The sequence below is a fragment of the Mobula birostris genome, chromosome 3, assembly GCF_030028105.1.
Source record: "Mobula birostris isolate sMobBir1 chromosome 3, sMobBir1.hap1, whole genome shotgun sequence".
In the NCBI taxonomy this organism is placed as follows: domain Eukaryota; kingdom Metazoa; phylum Chordata; class Chondrichthyes; order Myliobatiformes; family Myliobatidae; genus Mobula; species Mobula birostris.
The window spans coordinates 127,983,790-128,001,933 of NC_092372.1; the positions used below are offsets into that span (position 1 = coordinate 127,983,790).

The 18,144-nt window shown below is 41.9% G+C and overlaps 1 protein-coding gene across 1 annotated transcript in view; it reads right to left on the reverse strand.

The window, feature by feature from the left end:
• The window catches only part of LOC140195277 (synaptotagmin-6-like), a 193,388-nt gene that overhangs the window by 150,841 nt on the left and 24,403 nt on the right, over nt 1-18,144 (reverse strand). Inside the window, exon 2 of the mRNA XM_072253353.1 lies at nt 16,509-17,067. Coding sequence (XP_072109454.1) covers nt 16,509-17,067 — 559 coding nt within the window. The remainder of the gene's footprint in view (nt 1-16,508; nt 17,068-18,144) is intronic.

The following is an 18,144-nucleotide window of genomic DNA, read 5'->3' on the forward strand; positions in this document are numbered from 1 at the left end:
TATAAGTTATTGATAGGCATTGGAACAGCATGCAGAAAGCTATGATCAGTTTGTAAACATGCTTCAAATGGTTCAATTTAATATTAGAGAATGTATAACTTGAAAATCTTACTCATCGCAGAGATATCCACAAAACAAGAAACCCCATAGAATGAGTGATAACACATTAGAACCCCCAAGCCCCCCCTCCTCCTCTCGCATTTGCACCAGCAGAATCACCCCCAACCCCACCCCCACCACCATACAAGTAATAGAAAAGCCACCAAAAACATCTTGATCTGGAGTCCATCAGAAACTACAGTTGATAACCAGGCACTTTGGTATCTCAGCGAAGCTCTCTCTCTCCAGTGAGGGAAAGAGAAGTTACCCCAGCAACAATGAGAACAGAAGACCAGCACCTTTATGTTCTGATGTTACAATCTTCTGCATTGCTTCTCTAAGGTGCCCCCTCCCAACTCAACCTGGGGACCAACAGGCTCTCTCCACCCATCAAGAAAGGAGAGAGAGCGGGAGAGATAAGGGGGAGAGAGAGGGGAGAGAGGTGGAGGGGAAAAGAGGAAGGAACAAGGGGAAGGGGAGGGGAGAGGTGGAGAGGGGAGGAGGGGGAAAGGAAGAAAAAGGGGGAGAGAGAAGGGAGAGGGAGGAGAGGAGGGGGAGATGGACGGAGAGTGGAGGGGGGGAGAGCCTGGAGGAGGAGAGGGAAAGGGAGGGGAAGAAGGAAAGGGAGTGGCACTACTGGTCATTCGTAGCTTCATAAAGGTTTCTGAGAGATAAAAAAATATAGCAGTCACAAGAGATCTTGCAATTACTGAAAATCTAGAATGACAGATACTATATACCGGAGAACCCATTCGGTCAGGCAGCATACATCCTGAAAATGGAAAAGATTAAATGGTTGAATTATTGGGTGGAGGTCCTTCATCAGTGCTTGGCCTGAAACGTCAATGGTTTACTCCTTTCCATAGATGTTGCCTGATCTGCTGTGTTCCTCCAGCATTTTGTATGTGATACTAAAAGAAATACAGTAAACCTTTTGCAGATCAAAGCAATCCCTGTCCTAATGATTGCTGCACTGGAAATTATCTGTTATTATTAAATTACTCTAGTAAAGTGATCAAATACAGATTATTTATAATTTTCATGTATTGACTCAGTCAGGAAAGTTTCATCCTCATGCCAATAATGACCCATCTATTCTGCAAGGAGTAACTATTCTCACTCATAATTTGCTTGAGCTTCAATAGCTTGTTAGCTCCTTTTGATATAATCTAATCATTAATCTTCACCATTTACAACATCTAACAGAAGCCTTAGAAATGTTTTCCAAATATACAGTTCAAGTTAATGCCATTACTCATCAACTGCATTGAAGTCGGTAATCTTCATGTTGATCCCTATGTGATAGATAACTGACAGAAAATAGCAACTTTAGTGCAATTTAGTGACCTGCAAAATTGAACGTTTATACTCTGTGTTGAGCATCAATTTTCACAAATTTGAAGGTAAGTAGCAAATTGTAGCTAGAAATAATTAAATGGTTGGTTGCAAATAATGGTTGAATTTTCACCATTTCATTAGATCACTGGTATCAGAGGAGTATTGAATACATAATGATAATCTCTGATTCTTTTCTCTGGAGGTGGTGGGGTCATAGGAAATAAAAACCTTAATGAGGTGCAATGTTGATAAATATTTTGAGGCAAACCATTGACATAATCATTTGTAAATCACATATGTACTCTGTTTCTGATGGGATGATTACAAGTGAAATATCACCTCAGTTACTTGTTCTCCTTTAAGTAATGCCATAAAATCATTTTGTTCAGCTACTATGAGAACATAGTTTTATTGAGGCTATTAACAATGAGTTGGTATCCAAGAGTGCAAACTTCACCATATATGAATAGTGAAACTGAATTATTTCGATCAGGTCCTGAGTATGAATAGTGATTGGTTGCCAAATACATTCTGGTTCATTAATTCCTCACAGCACAGCATTCTCTTTCTATCATGTACTCATAGTCCCAAACCAATTCCTTCACAGCAGCTCAAAAACTCCATCACAATGAGGGGCTGTGATGGCCTTGGGTTCACTGTCCACCAAACTTTAAATTCAAAAGGAGACTTTAAGCCCTGTCTGATATAGGCACCTGTGGGTAGTCTCACAACAGACAGTGTTGTTTTGTTTGATGCAGGCCAATTTACATAACCCTATTGTCTTACGTTCATAAGCAGAGGAGCTGTGGTATCTTTTATAATTAACTCATCATGATGCACAGATGCAATGTTGCAGTCCTGCTCACTTGACCCAAAACATCTACCAGTCAAATGTCATCCCAGTTTACCTGCCAAGTGAGTTTTCCATCATAATCCTGGTAGTGGTGTACATTCCATCTCAGGCCAATGTCAGGCTGGCACTAGAGGAGCTGAGGAACGTAGTCAGCAGGCACAAACTGTGCATCGTGATGCCTTCTTTATCATTGAGGGAGATTTCTACCAGACCAGCTAGAAGAAGTCTTTGACCAATACATCATCTGTGGAAGAGGAGCCAACACACTTCACCACTGTTATACCATTATCAAAGGTGGCTACCGTGCCATCCCACATCCACACATTGGAAAGTCAGAACACCTGGCTGTACTTCTACTCCTGGCATGTAGGCAGAGACTAAAGTATCAGTGGTGAGAATCAAGATTGTATGGTTAAGGGGAAGTGGAAGAGTGCTTACAGGACTGCTTCGAGTCAGTGAACTGGACAATATTCAGGGATTCATTTTCAGGACTGAATAGATATGCGAACTTCGGCAAAACCTGTGTGGATGAGTGTGTGCCTTCGAGAACATACTCAAACCAAAAGCCATGGATGTACTAGGAGATTTGTAGCTTGCTGAGGGCTCGATCTGTGGCATCCAAGACTGATGATCCAGAACTACACAAGAATTCCAGGTATGACCTATGGAATGCTATTTTAGGTTAGAGACGGAATTGGATGCTCTTCAGCTGTGGTAGGGTTTGTAGGCTATTACTTCCCACCAGCCAAAACCTAATATGATGAATGGCAGTGGTGCTTCACTTCCAGGTGCATGATTTGCAAAGGAGTATAAAATTACACCTGTATGAAGCCTGGCAGCAGCTGGTGACCCTGTAATCTCTGTCTCAGAGGCTGACATCAGAACGTGTTTCAACAGGGTGAAATCTCACAATGCTCAGGACCTGATGGTGTGCCTTTTAGGGTTTCTGAAGACCTGTGCCAACAGGAGTGTGCAGGGATATCTTTAATCTCTCACTGCTGCAGTTGAATGTTCCCACCTGCTTCAAAAGGGCAACAATCATACCAGTGCCCAAGAAGAGCAAGGTGAGCTGTCTCACTGACCATCGCCCAGAGACAATCACAAATACTATAATGAAGTGCTTTGAGAGGCTGGTCATGATTAGAATCAACTCTTGTCTAAGCAAGGACCCTGACGCACTGCAATTTTCCTATCGCCACAATAGGTCTGCAACAGATGTGATCTCATTGGCTCTTCAATCTGCCCTGGATCGCCTAGACAACACCTACATCAGGCTGCTGTTTATTGATTACAGCACAGCCTTCAACATAGTCATGCCCTCAGTTCCAATCAACAAGCTCCAAAACCTGGGCCTCTGTACTGCCCTCTGCAGCTGGATCCTTGACTTCCTCACCAGGAAACCACAATCTGGGCAGATTGGAAATAATAACTCCATCTCACTGACAGTCAACAGTGGCACATCTCAAGGATGCGTGCTTAGCCCACTGCTCTACTCTCTACATCCACGATTGGGTGTAAGGGTAGACACAGCTCAAATACCATCTACCAATTTGCCAAGGACACAACTATAGTTGGCAGAATTTCGGGTGGTGATGATGGGGTGTACAAGAGCAAGATAGATCTGCTAGTGGAGTGGTGTCGCAGCAACCACCTTGCACTCAACATCTGTAATACCATGGAAGTGATTGTGGACTTTCAGGAAGATGAAGTTGAGGGAACACACACCAGTCCTAATCGAGGATCAGATATGGAAAGGATAGGAAGTTTCAAGCTCCTGGGTGTCAACATCTCTGAAGATCTATCCTGGGCTCAACATGCTGATATAATTACAAAGAAGGCACTGCAGCAGCAATTGCATATCTCATTAGGAGTTTGAGGAGAAATGGTATGTCACAAAAGACACAAAAGTACCATGAAGAGCATTCTAACTGGTTTTATCACTGTCTGGTATGAAGGAGCCACTGCACAGGATTGGGAAAAGCTACAGAAAGTTGTAAATTCGGCCAGCTCGATCATGGACTCTAGCCTCCCCAGCTTCCAGAACACTTTCAAAAGGCGATGCCTCAAAAAAGAGGCATCCATCATTAAGGACCACTATCAACCAGGACGTGTCCTCTTTTAATTGCTACCATCAAGGAGGATATACAGGAGCTTGAAGGCGCACCCTCAACAATTTAGAGACAGCTTCTTTCTCTCTGCCATCAAATTTCTAAATGGACATTGAACCAGTAAACATCACCTCGATACATATATATATATAAAATTCCTTCTTTTGATGCACTACTTACTTAATTTAATTTTCTTTTATATATATATTTCTCATAGTACAGTGTTTTATTATTATCTATTGCAATGTACTGCTGCAGCAGAACAACAAATTTCACGACATATGCCAGAGATATTAAACCTGATTCTGATACGTTGTTTAAATTTGGGCCTACAAGACCTCATTGTTTACTTGTTTACAACAGGGAGTTGAGTAAGGAGTATTTGTTAGAAGTTCAATTTCATCACAAACAAATCTGACCCTTTGGAATTGTCATGCTGCTGTTCTAGAAAGCTGAGGTTAGCAATAAGCTTCTTTGACCCTGGAAACTGAATATCCATCACAATGCCAGCCCTTCCTTCCCTGCAACTAAAGATGGACGATGAGCGCAGGTTACATTCAGAGCAAGATTCACACAGGACATCTGACAAGATTCCTGTTCCCTGCAAAATCACAAAGAAGATGGAAATCAATGGGTATTATTGACAAATCCTCAGGAGAAATTGAATGGTTCTTATTGAGTCGATTTTTATGGCCCAAGGATAATTTTCAAATCAATAGGAGCTGATCTAATTCCAAGTGCTGACATCTCTAAAAGTTGCCTGTGCAATATCCCTACTTAAATTCAAGATTGTTTAATGTCATGTGTAGGAATGAAATAATTGTTACTCCAGTTCTGATGCAGCATAAAAAATTCAATATGATAAAGTAAGCAATAAAACACACAATAAACATAAGATAGCTTATATACATAGATTGATTGAATGTCCATAAAGTGACTTGAGGCATAGAATTGTCTGTACATAAGGAGACTCTGACAGGAAATGATAAAGTAGTGGTGGTTGTGGGTGTGGAGGGGTGGGTTAGTGGGCGGAGATATTGATCAGCCTTGCTGCTTGGGAATGTAACTGTTTTTGAGCCTAGTGGTCCTGGCATAGATACTACTGTATGTAACCTCCTCCCTGATGAGAGTAGGACAAACTGCCCATGAGCATGGTGGGTGGAATACTTCACGATATTGTTGGCCTTTTTTCTGGCACCTTTCTGTATAAAGGTCCTTAAAGTCAGGTGGGCTGGTGCCAGTGATGCACTGGGCAGTTTTGACTACCCATTGTAGAACCTTTCTGTCTGCAACAGTGCAATTTCTCTACCAAGCAGTGCTGCTGCATGTTAAGTTCCCTCTGCCACGTGTCTGTAGAAGGTCATGAGTATAGAAGTGCATTGTCCAGCTCTCTTCAGACCCCTCAGAAAGCAGATGTGTTGCTCTTTGTGCCAGCCACACAAACCCGGGAGCATATGCCTACCCAAGAAGCTTTTGAGCCTATTAGATTCAGGACACAGTCACAGGAGAGCTCACAATTTGCAAACGTTCTACAAAAGGTGGTGGACACAGCCTAGTCCCTCACAGGAAAATCCCTTTGCACCATGGAGCATATCTACAAGGAAGACTACCACAAAAAGGCAGCATCAATCATCAATGACCCTCACCATCCAGGCCAAGCTCTCTTCTCACTGCTGACATCGGGAAGAAAGTACAGCAGCCTGAGATCCCACACCCCCAGGTTTGGGAATAGTTATTACCCTTCAACCATCAGGTTCCTAAACCAGTGTGGATGACCTCACTCACCTCAACTCTGAACCAATTCCACAACCCATGGACTCACTTTCAGGATTCTACAACTTACAGTCTCACTATTATTTACTTATTTGTTTGTTTATTTATTTAGTACAGGTTGTCTTCATTTCTTGTAGCGAGACCCTGCACCTTAAGGTTCAACAGCATGACCCTAGTGGAGTGGATGACCACATATGCCACCCATGAATGTTTTAGGAGGCATACGGTGCTCAAGATGGTCTACTCAGATCCTGCAATATTCATCATTTACAACTCCTAGCAGTGGTTCAGTCCCTGAGAGGCAATAGACTTTTACTATAATATATTGTGCTTTTGTGAAGAAGAAAGAAGAAAGACCTTAACTCAGAGTGGAGCCATCGGGATGTCGTCGTGACGGCATTTTTTTTTAGCAGGCTTTCTTATTTTTACGAGGCAGGGTTGCTAACTCGACGCTCAACCCAGCACAGATGGAAAGCGTGCAAGGGAGCCAGCTGGATTTGAACGCTGGATCCTTGGCTCCGAAGTCCGGCACTGATGCCACTATGCCACCAGCCGGCCAATTGTGCTTTTATAGTGATGCACATTTGATGTTGTGGTGTTCGCCAAGCCTGACAATTAGCTTGCAGTTGTTTCATGACCAGTCAAAGGGCATAGTTGTTGGTGTTTCTGTCTGGGAATGCTCACCTTTATATAGGTCCCTGATCACTTGCCTCAGTCTTGATTGGTTACTCCTTCAGTTGACGTTTGAGTTCTGATGGCCTACATTTTTTTGGCTCTTAGGAGTATGTTTGTTGTCAGGGCTAGCAAAAGAGAATGACACTTCTAAAAATTCTTGTGGCTGCTTCATGTTAGCCTGTGCCAGAACCTCTGACATGTCCCAGTTAAAGCGGTATCCTTCTCAGTCTCCACATACCATGATCAGCAATGGTGGATCATGTCTCTGTACTGCCAGTTTGTGTTCTTGTAAGTGAATTGAGTATCTGGCCGACGTGGTTCTTGTTGCAACCTCCACAGGTGATCCTGTGCATCACATTGTTTTTGTCAATTGTCTTCACTGGTACCTTGGTCTTGAGACAAGTCGCTGTTGGTTTGTGAATGATTGTGATGCTGTGAGGTTCGAGTAGTCGAGCTGTCACTTCTGAGATAATCTTGATGTAGGCCTGAGCGTAATGATGTACATTGTGTACAGAATCACCCGTGTGTTGTCATCGATTCCACACAGATCCACTGCATTCAGTACAGGAAAAGTGAGTCAACATTTTTTCTTGGAGTGTGGCTAACCAACTTCTGGTAAAAGTCTCATGTCTAATGACCTAAACAAAATAGGCTTAGAATCAGAGCCAGAATCGGGTTTAATATTACTGACATATGTTGTTTTGCAGCAGCAGTACAATGCAATGCATATAATAACAAAAACCATAATTTACAGTAAAAAGTGTGTGTGCGTGTATTTAAAAAGTGAAGTAAGTAGTGTAAAGAGAGAAAAAATAGCGAGGTAGTGTTCATGGATTCAACGTCCTTTCAGAAATCTGATGGCAGAGGGGAAGAAGATGCCCCTGAATTGTTAACTGTGTGCCTTCAGACTTCTGTACCTCCTGCCTAATGGTAGCAACGGGAAGGGGGCATAGGAACCTTAGGATCACTTAGGAAAGTAGTATCTTCATCATAAACCTCCCCTGTTGGTAAGCTTTTCTTTCCAGACATAACAAGCCAATATGTATATAAACAGCAAGATATTCATTTTTAAGCAAATGTTATTAAAAGAAGTAATACATTGATGCATTTCTATGTGTATGGGTGGATAGTGTTATGTGGATGAATGATTCATGGTGCTACTGTCAAATGTCTCTCAGCATATTGAAACTGATGAGGGTTATGCTGATTCACTTATGTCGTTTCAAGCACTCTGCATTTCAGATACCCCTCTTTATTTTCAAATATCCACTGTGCTTTAACTGTTTTGTTTCAATTCTGAGGAGGTACTGATGTGAAGTATGTGAAAATTTCCAGATGTAACCGGGATTCATTATATAGTTGTTTGCCTTTTCAGCCGATATACCTTTTGTGTGTCAAACACACTGCAACCAACTTGCCAACTGTTTAGTTTAATCAGTTCATGCTCATTTTTACACCGACAATGCAGTATATTTGTGTTGGCTTGCTTTCAACCTTTGTGTGTTATTGACTTTATCTGAAGCACAGAGCGAAAAGAGAAATTCCTTGCTCGTCATCACCTACTAGAGAGAAGCTCTCTGCTCAGCAGGACCATAAGACCATAAGACACAGGAACAGAATTTGGCCATTTAGTCCATCAGTTGTGCTCTGCCATTCCAATATCATCGCTGATTTATTATCCCTCTCAACCCTATTCTTCTGCCTTCTCCGCATAACTTTTGATCCCCTGACTAATCAAGGACTTATCAACATTTGCTTTAAATATACCCAATGACTTGGCCTTCATAGCCATCTGTAGCAACAAGTCACCACCCTCTGGCTAAAGAAATTAATCTTCATCTCTGCTTAAATGGACAACCCTCTATTCTGAGTCTGTGCCCTCTGGTCCTAGACTCACCTACTGGAGGAAACGCCCGCTCCACATCAACTCTTTCTACACCTTACGATATTCAATAGGTTTCAATAAGATCTGCCCTCATTCTTCTAAACTCCAGGCAACATTTTCATTCTTGGAACCATTCTCATGAAATTCCTCTGGACCCTCTCCAATGCCAGCATGTCTTTTCATAGATAAGGGGCCCAAAGCTGCTTAGAACATTCCAAGGCAGTCTGGCCAATGTCTTATAAAGCCTCAGTATCACATCCTTGCTCTTATATTCTAGTTCTTTCAACATGAAAGCTAACATTGCATTTGCCTTCCTTCCTTATCAACCTGCAAGTTAACCTTTAGGGAATCCTCCATAGCGACTCCTACGCCCCTTTGCACCTCTAATTTTTGCATCTTCCCCGCTTTAGAAAATAGTCTATGTGTTTATTCCTTTTACCAATGTGCATGACCATGCACTCCCCTACACTAAATTCCACCTGCTATTCCATTACCATTCTCTCAATCTGTCCAGGTCCCTGCTTTGTCAAGAGCATCTGCTTCTTCAGCTATCTTTGTATCATTTGCAAACATGGCCACAAAGCCAGCAAATCCATCATTCATGCTGTTGACAGAGAATATGTGAAGAAGTGGTCCCAATATGCCATTAATCACCAGCAGCCAATCTGAATAGGCCCCCTTTGTTCCCGCTGTTTGCCTTCTGACATTCAGCCAATCTTCTGTCCATGCCTGTATCTTTCTTGTAATATCATGGGCTCTTACCTTATTAAGTAGTTTCATGTGTGGCATCTTGTCAAATGCCTTCTGAAGATCCACGTAAACAGCATCCACTGACTCTCCTTTGTCTTTGCCACTTGTTATTTCCTCAAAGTGTTCCAACCGATTTGTCAGTCAAAATTTCCCCTTGCTGACTTTGCCCTATGTCATCAAGTGCCTCCAAATACTCCAAAACCTCATGAGCTTCAACATCTGCCCAATCACTGAATCAGGCTAAATGACCTATAATTTCCTTTCTTCTACCTCCTTCCTTTCTTAAAGAGTGGAGTGATAGTTGCAATTCTACAATCCTCCAGAACCACTGCAGAATCCAATGATTTTCGAAAGATCACTAACAATGCCTTCACAATCTCTTCAGCCATCTCTTTCAGAACCCTAGGATGTGGTCCATCTGATTCAGGTGACCTTTCTACCTTTTAACCTTTCAGCTTCCAAAGGACCTTTTCATTAATAAGAGTAACTACATGCACTTCTGCCCCTTGATACTCTTGAATTTCTGATATACTGTTACTGTCTTCCACAGTGAAAACTTTTCCACTATACTTATTAAGTTTGTCCTCCATTTCTTTGCCACACATTACTACCTCTCCAGCATCATTTTCCTATTATCCAATATCCACTCTCACCTCTCTTTTACTCTTTATATTGTTACGTACCCCGTAACTGGGTTGTCAAACCAGCAGAAATGGAACACTCGTTGGAGTCTGTGATTACTAGAAACTAAGAAAGTTTTATTAAAGAAATAAGTAATACAGTACACTAACCGCAAGGATATCAATGTAACAGGTTAGCAATGATAATATACACATATACACAGAAATAGGGTAATAGGAATCAACCAAGCTCTATCGCAGTCTAGGGGTAAAATGATCAGTCTTAAGGTGAAGCAGAGTTCAGTTCAGTCTAGTGTAGTTCAAAGTAATTGCTGTTGTTGTACCGTTGGGGGGAGAGAGAGAGACGGAGTGACAGATACAGTTGAGATTTCAGGCAAATCTTTCAAGGCCTTCTGATCCCGTTGTGGTCACCGACTGTGACCCCTCTGTTCCGGATGCGATCATTCTTCCATGGTGAACCTGGCACCCAGGCAAGGGCAGACACACAACAGATTCCCACTGGTCGTACCTTTACACCCTGTGAGCCTCTGACCGATTCCCGCGAATCAGTCCTCCAAACTCCCACCAACTTGTGGGGCACAATGCTCTTTCCAGGGTCTCATGGCGTGTGTTCTGTGCCTTAGCAAACTCGCTATTTTATTCGCCCCCCCCCCCCCCCCGATGGGGTATCACCTGTCCATCAAACTTCACACTTCCTATTGTCTCAGCAGGATTGTTAATGAACAGTTCAGGTTCAGAGCAAACTGTCTGTGGCAGACGCCAACATACTGAATTATGTGTCTCTCTCTCTCTTATTAGCATTTTGAATGGCTCTCCTTTGTCTCTCGTTACCTCTCTCTCATTAACAGCATCCGTTCCGCTTGGCTTCACACATGACAATATGCATCTGAAAAAACTTTTTGTAACACCCTTTATATTATTAGCTAGCTTACCTTCATATTTCATCTTCTGTCTCCTTATGGCTCTAGTTGCTTTCTGTTGGTTTTTAAAAGCTTCCCAATCCTCTGACTTTCCACTAATTTTGCTATATTATATATCCTCTTTTTTGCTGTTATACTGTCTTTGACTTTCCTTGTCAGCCATGGCTGCCTCATCCTCCTGTTAGAACATTTCTTTATCTTTGGAATGCCTCCATCCTGCTCCTTTTGAATTGCCCCCAGAAACTCCAGTCATTGATGTTCTGCCATCATCTTTGCTCGTGTCCCTTTACAATCAATTTTAGTCAGTTTCTCTCTCATGCCTCTGTAATTCCTTTTACTCAACTGTAATACAGAAACTGCTGGGTGAATTCAATCATATTGTGATCACTCCCTCCAAAAAGTTCCTTTACCTTAAGCTGCCTAATCAAATCTGGTTCATTAAACACATCCAATCAACAATTGTGGGCTCAACTACAAGCTGCTCTAAAAAGCCATCTTGAATACATTCAACAAATTCCCTCTCATGGGATCCAGCACCAACCTGATATCCCAATCTAACTGCATATTGAAATTCCCCATGATTATTGCAACATTGACCTTTTTACATGCCTTTTATATTTCCCATTGTAATTTGTAGTCCACATTCTGGCCAATGTTCGGAGGCTTGTATGTAACTCACATCAGTGTCTTTTACCCTTGCAGCTTCTAACTCTGCCCACAAGAATTCTAAATCTTCCAAAAGTGTGTCACCTCTTTCGAATGATTTTCTGGTAATTTGATTTTATGTTTTTACCAATAGAGCCACCACCACCACACCCCCCCACCCCCCGCCAACCTACCTGCCTGTCGTTTGATAAAATGTGAATCCTAGGATGTTAAGCTCCCAGTTATGATTTTCTTTTGGCCACAAGTCTTACCTGCCAGTATCTAACTGTACTACAAGATAATCTACCTTATTTCGTATCAACTACAGGTTTGGATTAAACTGCCCCTGTAATTTGTGTTTACTGTCAGCGCCTTGGAACCATATATCTATCACCCGTACCAGTATGTCATCACACGTCTTCTCTGAAGTGTGAGAACAAAACCAGCTGAAATAGGCAAAAGTGATTAGCAGCAGACATTAATTGCAGAGGCAAACAGCAGCTTCTATTTACATAACCTACCACAGCAGTAAAAAGCAGCAAGGTGTTTCAGAGAGTTGTGATCAAACACTGGCAATCTGTGGCTGGAAAGCAGCATTCCAGAAATGTGCAGGTGTAGAATTGATGACAGCAATGATTGACGTGTGAAGTCATTATGTAAATAAATCTATCATGCAACTCTGAATATTTCATTCAAGATGATTTATGTCTGAGTAATCATATGAGTAAACTTTATTTGTACAGTACTGTGCAAAAGTGATACACACACACACACACACACACACACATATATATATAAATATAAGGTGCCTAGGACTTTTGCCCAGCACTGTACATATTTGTCAATGTGGAGTGGGGAGTGAGTTTGTAAATCTGGCAGGAGCAAAGGATGTTGGGCGTGCAGAAGGCGGTGCACTAGCAGAAAGGTGCACGACAGGTGGCAGAGAAGGAATGTCAGAGGCATGGGGTGGCACGGATCAGACATACCCAGCCCTGAGACACCAGGCAAAGTAATTTGATTCCAAACAATTAGGTTATTGATCATTACAGGATGGCTCTCTGGTGCTTCCCACTCCCTCCCCTTTCCCTGACCCCATCCCACTCTCTGCACACAACTGAATCAGGTCTATCGTCACTCACATACATCATGAAATTTGTTTTTCTTGTGGCAGCAATACATAAAATTACTACAGTGCCATGCAAAAGGCTTAGGCACCCAGCTACATATATGTGCCTAAGACTTAAGCACAGTCCTGTATTATACCTTTGCACAAGAAAACTGCTATGAATATTGCACTGTACCTGTTGGGACACTCTGAAATAGATAGTGTGCAGTATGTTGTCTAATGGAGCTGTAATAGGGTCACTGGCTTGGGACACTGAAGTTTTCTGGTCATGACTACAGCCCAACAAGCTATCACCAATTAAACCGCAAGTTTAAATACTTTAGCTAAGAAGCAAGATACATTATTGCCCATTTTTCATTTTTAAACTGCTCACAAAAGCAATTTTAAACTGATTAGATTATAGGTGAAATCACATCCTTCAGGTAATTAACTTAGACATTTCTGTTCATAATTTGTCTTCCTGTTTTTATTATTTTTCCAGCATCAGACACATGCTTAATAATGGTTAAGTTTGCTCTCCTTTAACAGTACAAACTAGAACATCTGGGTCCAATTCAGAATCTCTAATGGATAATCACACACAAAAAAAAACTATAAGCACTTTGCACTACATTTTCAAAGGAGTAATTAATTAAAGGAACACACATAAAATGCTCAGGGAACTCAGTAAGTCAGGCATCATCTATGCTCGTTCATTTGTTCTTTATATGCCATGTCGTATGTTCTTTCTATAACCAAGATTGTTCTCGGCAAATTTTTCTACAGAAGTGATTTGCCACTGCCTTCTTCCGGGCAGTGTCTTTACAAGATGGGTGATTCCAGACATTAGCAATACTCTTCGGAGATTGTTTGTCTGTCGATAGAGGTGGTAAAACCAGGACTTGAGATGGACAGTGAGTCTACAAGGCTTTACCCATAACATACAACAGCGCACAGAATGAATGAATGAGGATAGGCTCAAGAATCAAACTGGTCCTCTTAATGGCTTTTCTTTTCAATAGGAAGAATCTTTCCTTGTGCCAATTGTCAGTTGGCCAACTGAAGCGAACTTGAACCCAAAACAAGGAGGAGAAGATAGCGGAGCAATCATTTATTTGTTATTTGTCAAGTAGGGTGTCGTGCACAATCCTGATTTGATGGAGACGGACGTGAGAGCACGGAGGAACATCTGGTGAAACTTCTGAAATGCCTTCTTCACTGCTACTGCTACTGTGTGGTCCGGAATCTCCAGAGGAGAATGCCCCGAGTCCTCGGCTTTGCTTGTTGCTCGGTGGCCGGGGCGGAGTCGAGGTGCTCAGCAGAGGATGGTGCTCGGAGAGGCTGTATCGGAGGGGCTGGTCGGAGGCTCGAAGTTTTCATACGGACTCAGAGTCTGCTGTGGTTGGGTGCTTCCAATGGTGCTGCATCAGCAAGTTGGTGGCACTTAGAGATTCAAGGCAGGGAGAGTTTCTCCCTTCTACCTCCTGCGTGAGATGATAAGTCTATCGAGACCTTGAGATTTTTTTACTGTGCCCATGGTCTGCTCCTTATCAAATTATGCTATTGCTTTGCACTGTTGTAACTATATGTTTTAGTCTTTGTTTGTCCTTTTTTTGTGATATCATTCTGGAGGAACATTGTATCATTTTTTAATGCATGTATTTCTAAATGACAATAAGCGAGGACTGAGTGTCGTCATAATCTAAAAAAAACACCAAAAGTACTTACCCATCAACATGTCATTAAGTAGCAAGAGATACTGATGTTGATAGGAGAACATAACTCCTCACTATTTCCATATATTAATACAAATATAATGCTTGAGAATATAACCAAAAGTTAATCAAGGAAATGATAGCTAATTGACAATGTCATTTGGGGGGGGGGAGCTGAGGTGATCTTCTGATGTTGGAAATTTACAACACAGTCAAATATTTTCCAGTATTTGAATGCCCAGCACATAACTAGAACTTCACAAACCATGTAAAATCTGAAATAAAGCAGTGGCAGTGATGAGAGGAAGTGAAGCGAACATGTTAAAGCAAGGTGATCAGTTTAAAGTTTCCTCTATTTTACATGCCTTTTTCTCAATGATCATCTTCTACTTAGGTCCTCAGTATAATTTCATGAGTTACTAAAAAAGGGAACAATAGCTGTCCAGCTGAAACCTACAACTGAAGTACTTGATCAAATAAAAGTGGTAAGTAAGTGTACCTACTGTAAGAACAGAGTAACATTTTCACAGAATTCGGATTGTAAAATTAGATTGCAGCACACTTTTCAAATTTATTGCAAAATAAACTTCCTGAAATCTGCAATTTTCTCTGTGTGCAGTAAACCACAAAAGAAATGGATATGCACAATATTCTCCATTACACGTCTGATCATAATGTCCCCTGGCACTGTCACATATGCAGGCCACTCATGCTGAACTAAATTGCCACAGCACTGCTCATGTATGTGCACGCTTCAGTAACAATTAAAGAGGAGTCCCTAGTCCCGTACTGGGAGCCTGGTTCAGCTAGGTCTCGTGTAACTATAATCCTTATCATGCAATATCCCTGGCATACTTACTCACGGTCACCACCATTCTCCTCCTTCTGCCTCCACCTTCCGTAACAGCAGCACCTCCTGCACTAACTTGCCAAACTTTCCGCAACCCACACTTGACTTTCCATCTGTTCCTCAAAATACCAACACCTTCCAGCTCACTCAGCTTCTCTCTAGAATCCCTTTTCCCACTCCTCCCACTGACCTCTGCTTCCACACAATTATCACTCAGTGCCACTTCTTACCTACCAGTCCTCAGCACCCACAGCTTCAATTCCAGGTTGTGGCAGGACATGAAACATCTTTCACCCTGCAACATTGATTCAGTTGTGCTCTCCACTTTGGATCTCAAATATCCTTACATCTTACCCCGCCTCCCCCATCAAGCAGAGGACACATACCACCAGGTTCAAGGACAACATTTATTCTGCTGCTCTATGACCATCAAGTGGTGTCTCAGTACAATGAGAAGGACTCTCGACCTTACAATCTATCTCATTATGCCCTTGCACCTTATTGTCTGCTGCACTGCACTTTCTCTGTAACTGTGATCCTTCATTCTGCATTCTGTTACTGTTTTCTCTCATAAGGTATCAATCTACAGATATGATTGATTAATTAATTAATTTGCTGAGACAAAGCAGGATATAAGCCCTTCAACAACACCCTGATTTAATCCTAGCTTAATTATGGGACAATTTACAATGACCAATTAGCCTACCAACCAGGAGGTCTTTGCACCACGGAAGGAAACCAGAACGCCCGGAGGAAAACTACACAGTCACAGGGAGAATGTACAAACTCCCGGGTTGCTTGGAATGGAAAGTGTTGTGCTAACTACTATGGTACCATGCTGCTTAGATGGCATGCAAAGCAAGTTTTTTTCACTGCAAGGATGACAATGATAAACCAATTTACTAATTTTTACCTTACAGGCTGCGGTCTGAGTCCGATTCAACGTCCTGGGGTATCTATATAGGCAAATAAGGCTAGGCAGTGTGCAGAATAAGATTCTAGTTTGTAATCACCTGTGCTGTGCCATCTCTCAAGGAATTTTCTACTTCACTTTGTACCACACTTACACCTCCTGACCTGGCGGCAAGTTTATTCATCTCAGAACACTTTATTTCTGCAAACAGCATAGGAAAATGGTCTCCAGTACTCACAGTTGTAGCATACTGAATGTCCTTCCAGATGGAGGTATCCCTGGAGAGATCAGAGGCCTCAAACAGGTTCTCTAAAATCACCTCCCCAATCATGTCATGTCTAGAGAACCTGTCAAAGTCATACACGCTCAAGTGCAGCTTTCTGCTGGTGAGTTCCTCATATGACACTGGAAACTGGAAACTTTCATCGAATGTAGGATTGAGTGTCTTTCTGTGAACTCGTGTCTGGAACTTCCTTTTCCGATCGGGGAGAAGGTAAATTTTTACATATGGGTCCGAGCTTCCACAGAAGTCCTTTGCAGGCAGGTCAAAAGCCTTGAGGATTGTAACAATCAGCATTTCATTCTCATAGTCGTATTTTAGCGTGAAGTTGATTTTCCCGCAGGTTTTCCCAGCTTCTTTCTTTGTATCTTCAGAGTCCAGAGATTTCTGTTTGTAGAGCTCCGGTTTGATCCGTCCAATGCTTGTGGCTTGTTCTTTGTATGGTAAGGAGTCGGTGCTGAAATCAACACTGGACACATGCATCTGCCTTGGCAAGTGTCGCTTAAAAGAGCTGTGCCTAGAGAAAATAATCAAAATAGAATCACTCAGTGGTAAGGATAAGATTAAAGGAATTGCATTTATATCACAGCTTTCACAATTTAAGGGATTCTATAGGTGATAAAACAAACATTGAATGCCGTTGCCTTCATATTCTCAGAATTCCAGCAGCCAATAGGAGCACAGCAAAATGTCTCAAACTGCAAAGAGGAGATAATCAGAAAATGGATTTTCCTGCTACTGGTTCAGAGAAACATATTGACTAGGAAATTGGGGAGAATTACAGGGGCTTCTTTGAAATAATAGCCATGGACCTTTGGTGATTTAACATCTTATCTGAAAAGCAACACTCTAGATCGAGGTCCCAACCTTTTGTATGCTATAGACCCCTACCATTAATTGAGGGGTTCGTGGACCCCAGGTTTGGAACCCTTGCTCTAGACCTTACTTCCTTCAAGGCGTTCTTTTAAACTTATCTTCTGATAAAACTTTTAATTAATCGCCTGGCTTGATGGGCTTAGAGTCAAATTTTCTTTGAGTGTGTTCCTGCAAAACATTTTGGAGATTTTAGCAGAGTAATTCTGCTCCATGAAGTTATTGTTGTTGTTGAATTAATCCACAGAAGGGTTTTGATGCCTTGCATTTACGGAAAGTAAACAGGATGATGAGTTATATTTCAGAAGATGAAACCTGAGACATTTCATTACATGGCTGAGCTGTGTTGCCTTTACAGAGAAAGATGGCATGAGAAGCAGAGCAGGTCAATTCTTCTGCTTCTACATTCATAGATCATTTAGTCCAAGAGCACTGCTGAAGATACCAAGTCTGGTCAAAAATAAACCTTTTAGATGTATGTGCCACCTTACCGTAGTGAAACATCTTAAATCACTGTGTGCATAATAGATTAATTCTGAAGTCCAGAAAATTTTACATAGACAGATGTGATAGCCATGGCAATCAACCACAAGTGGGCATTAGAGAAGAGAGGACAGTGGGTACATTTTCAGTAACGCTGGCTGAAGTAGTATTGCCAAACATGGAAATATCCCTTCTCCCTTCTTTGCCATGTGCCCTGTTCCAGAAAAGACAGCCAACC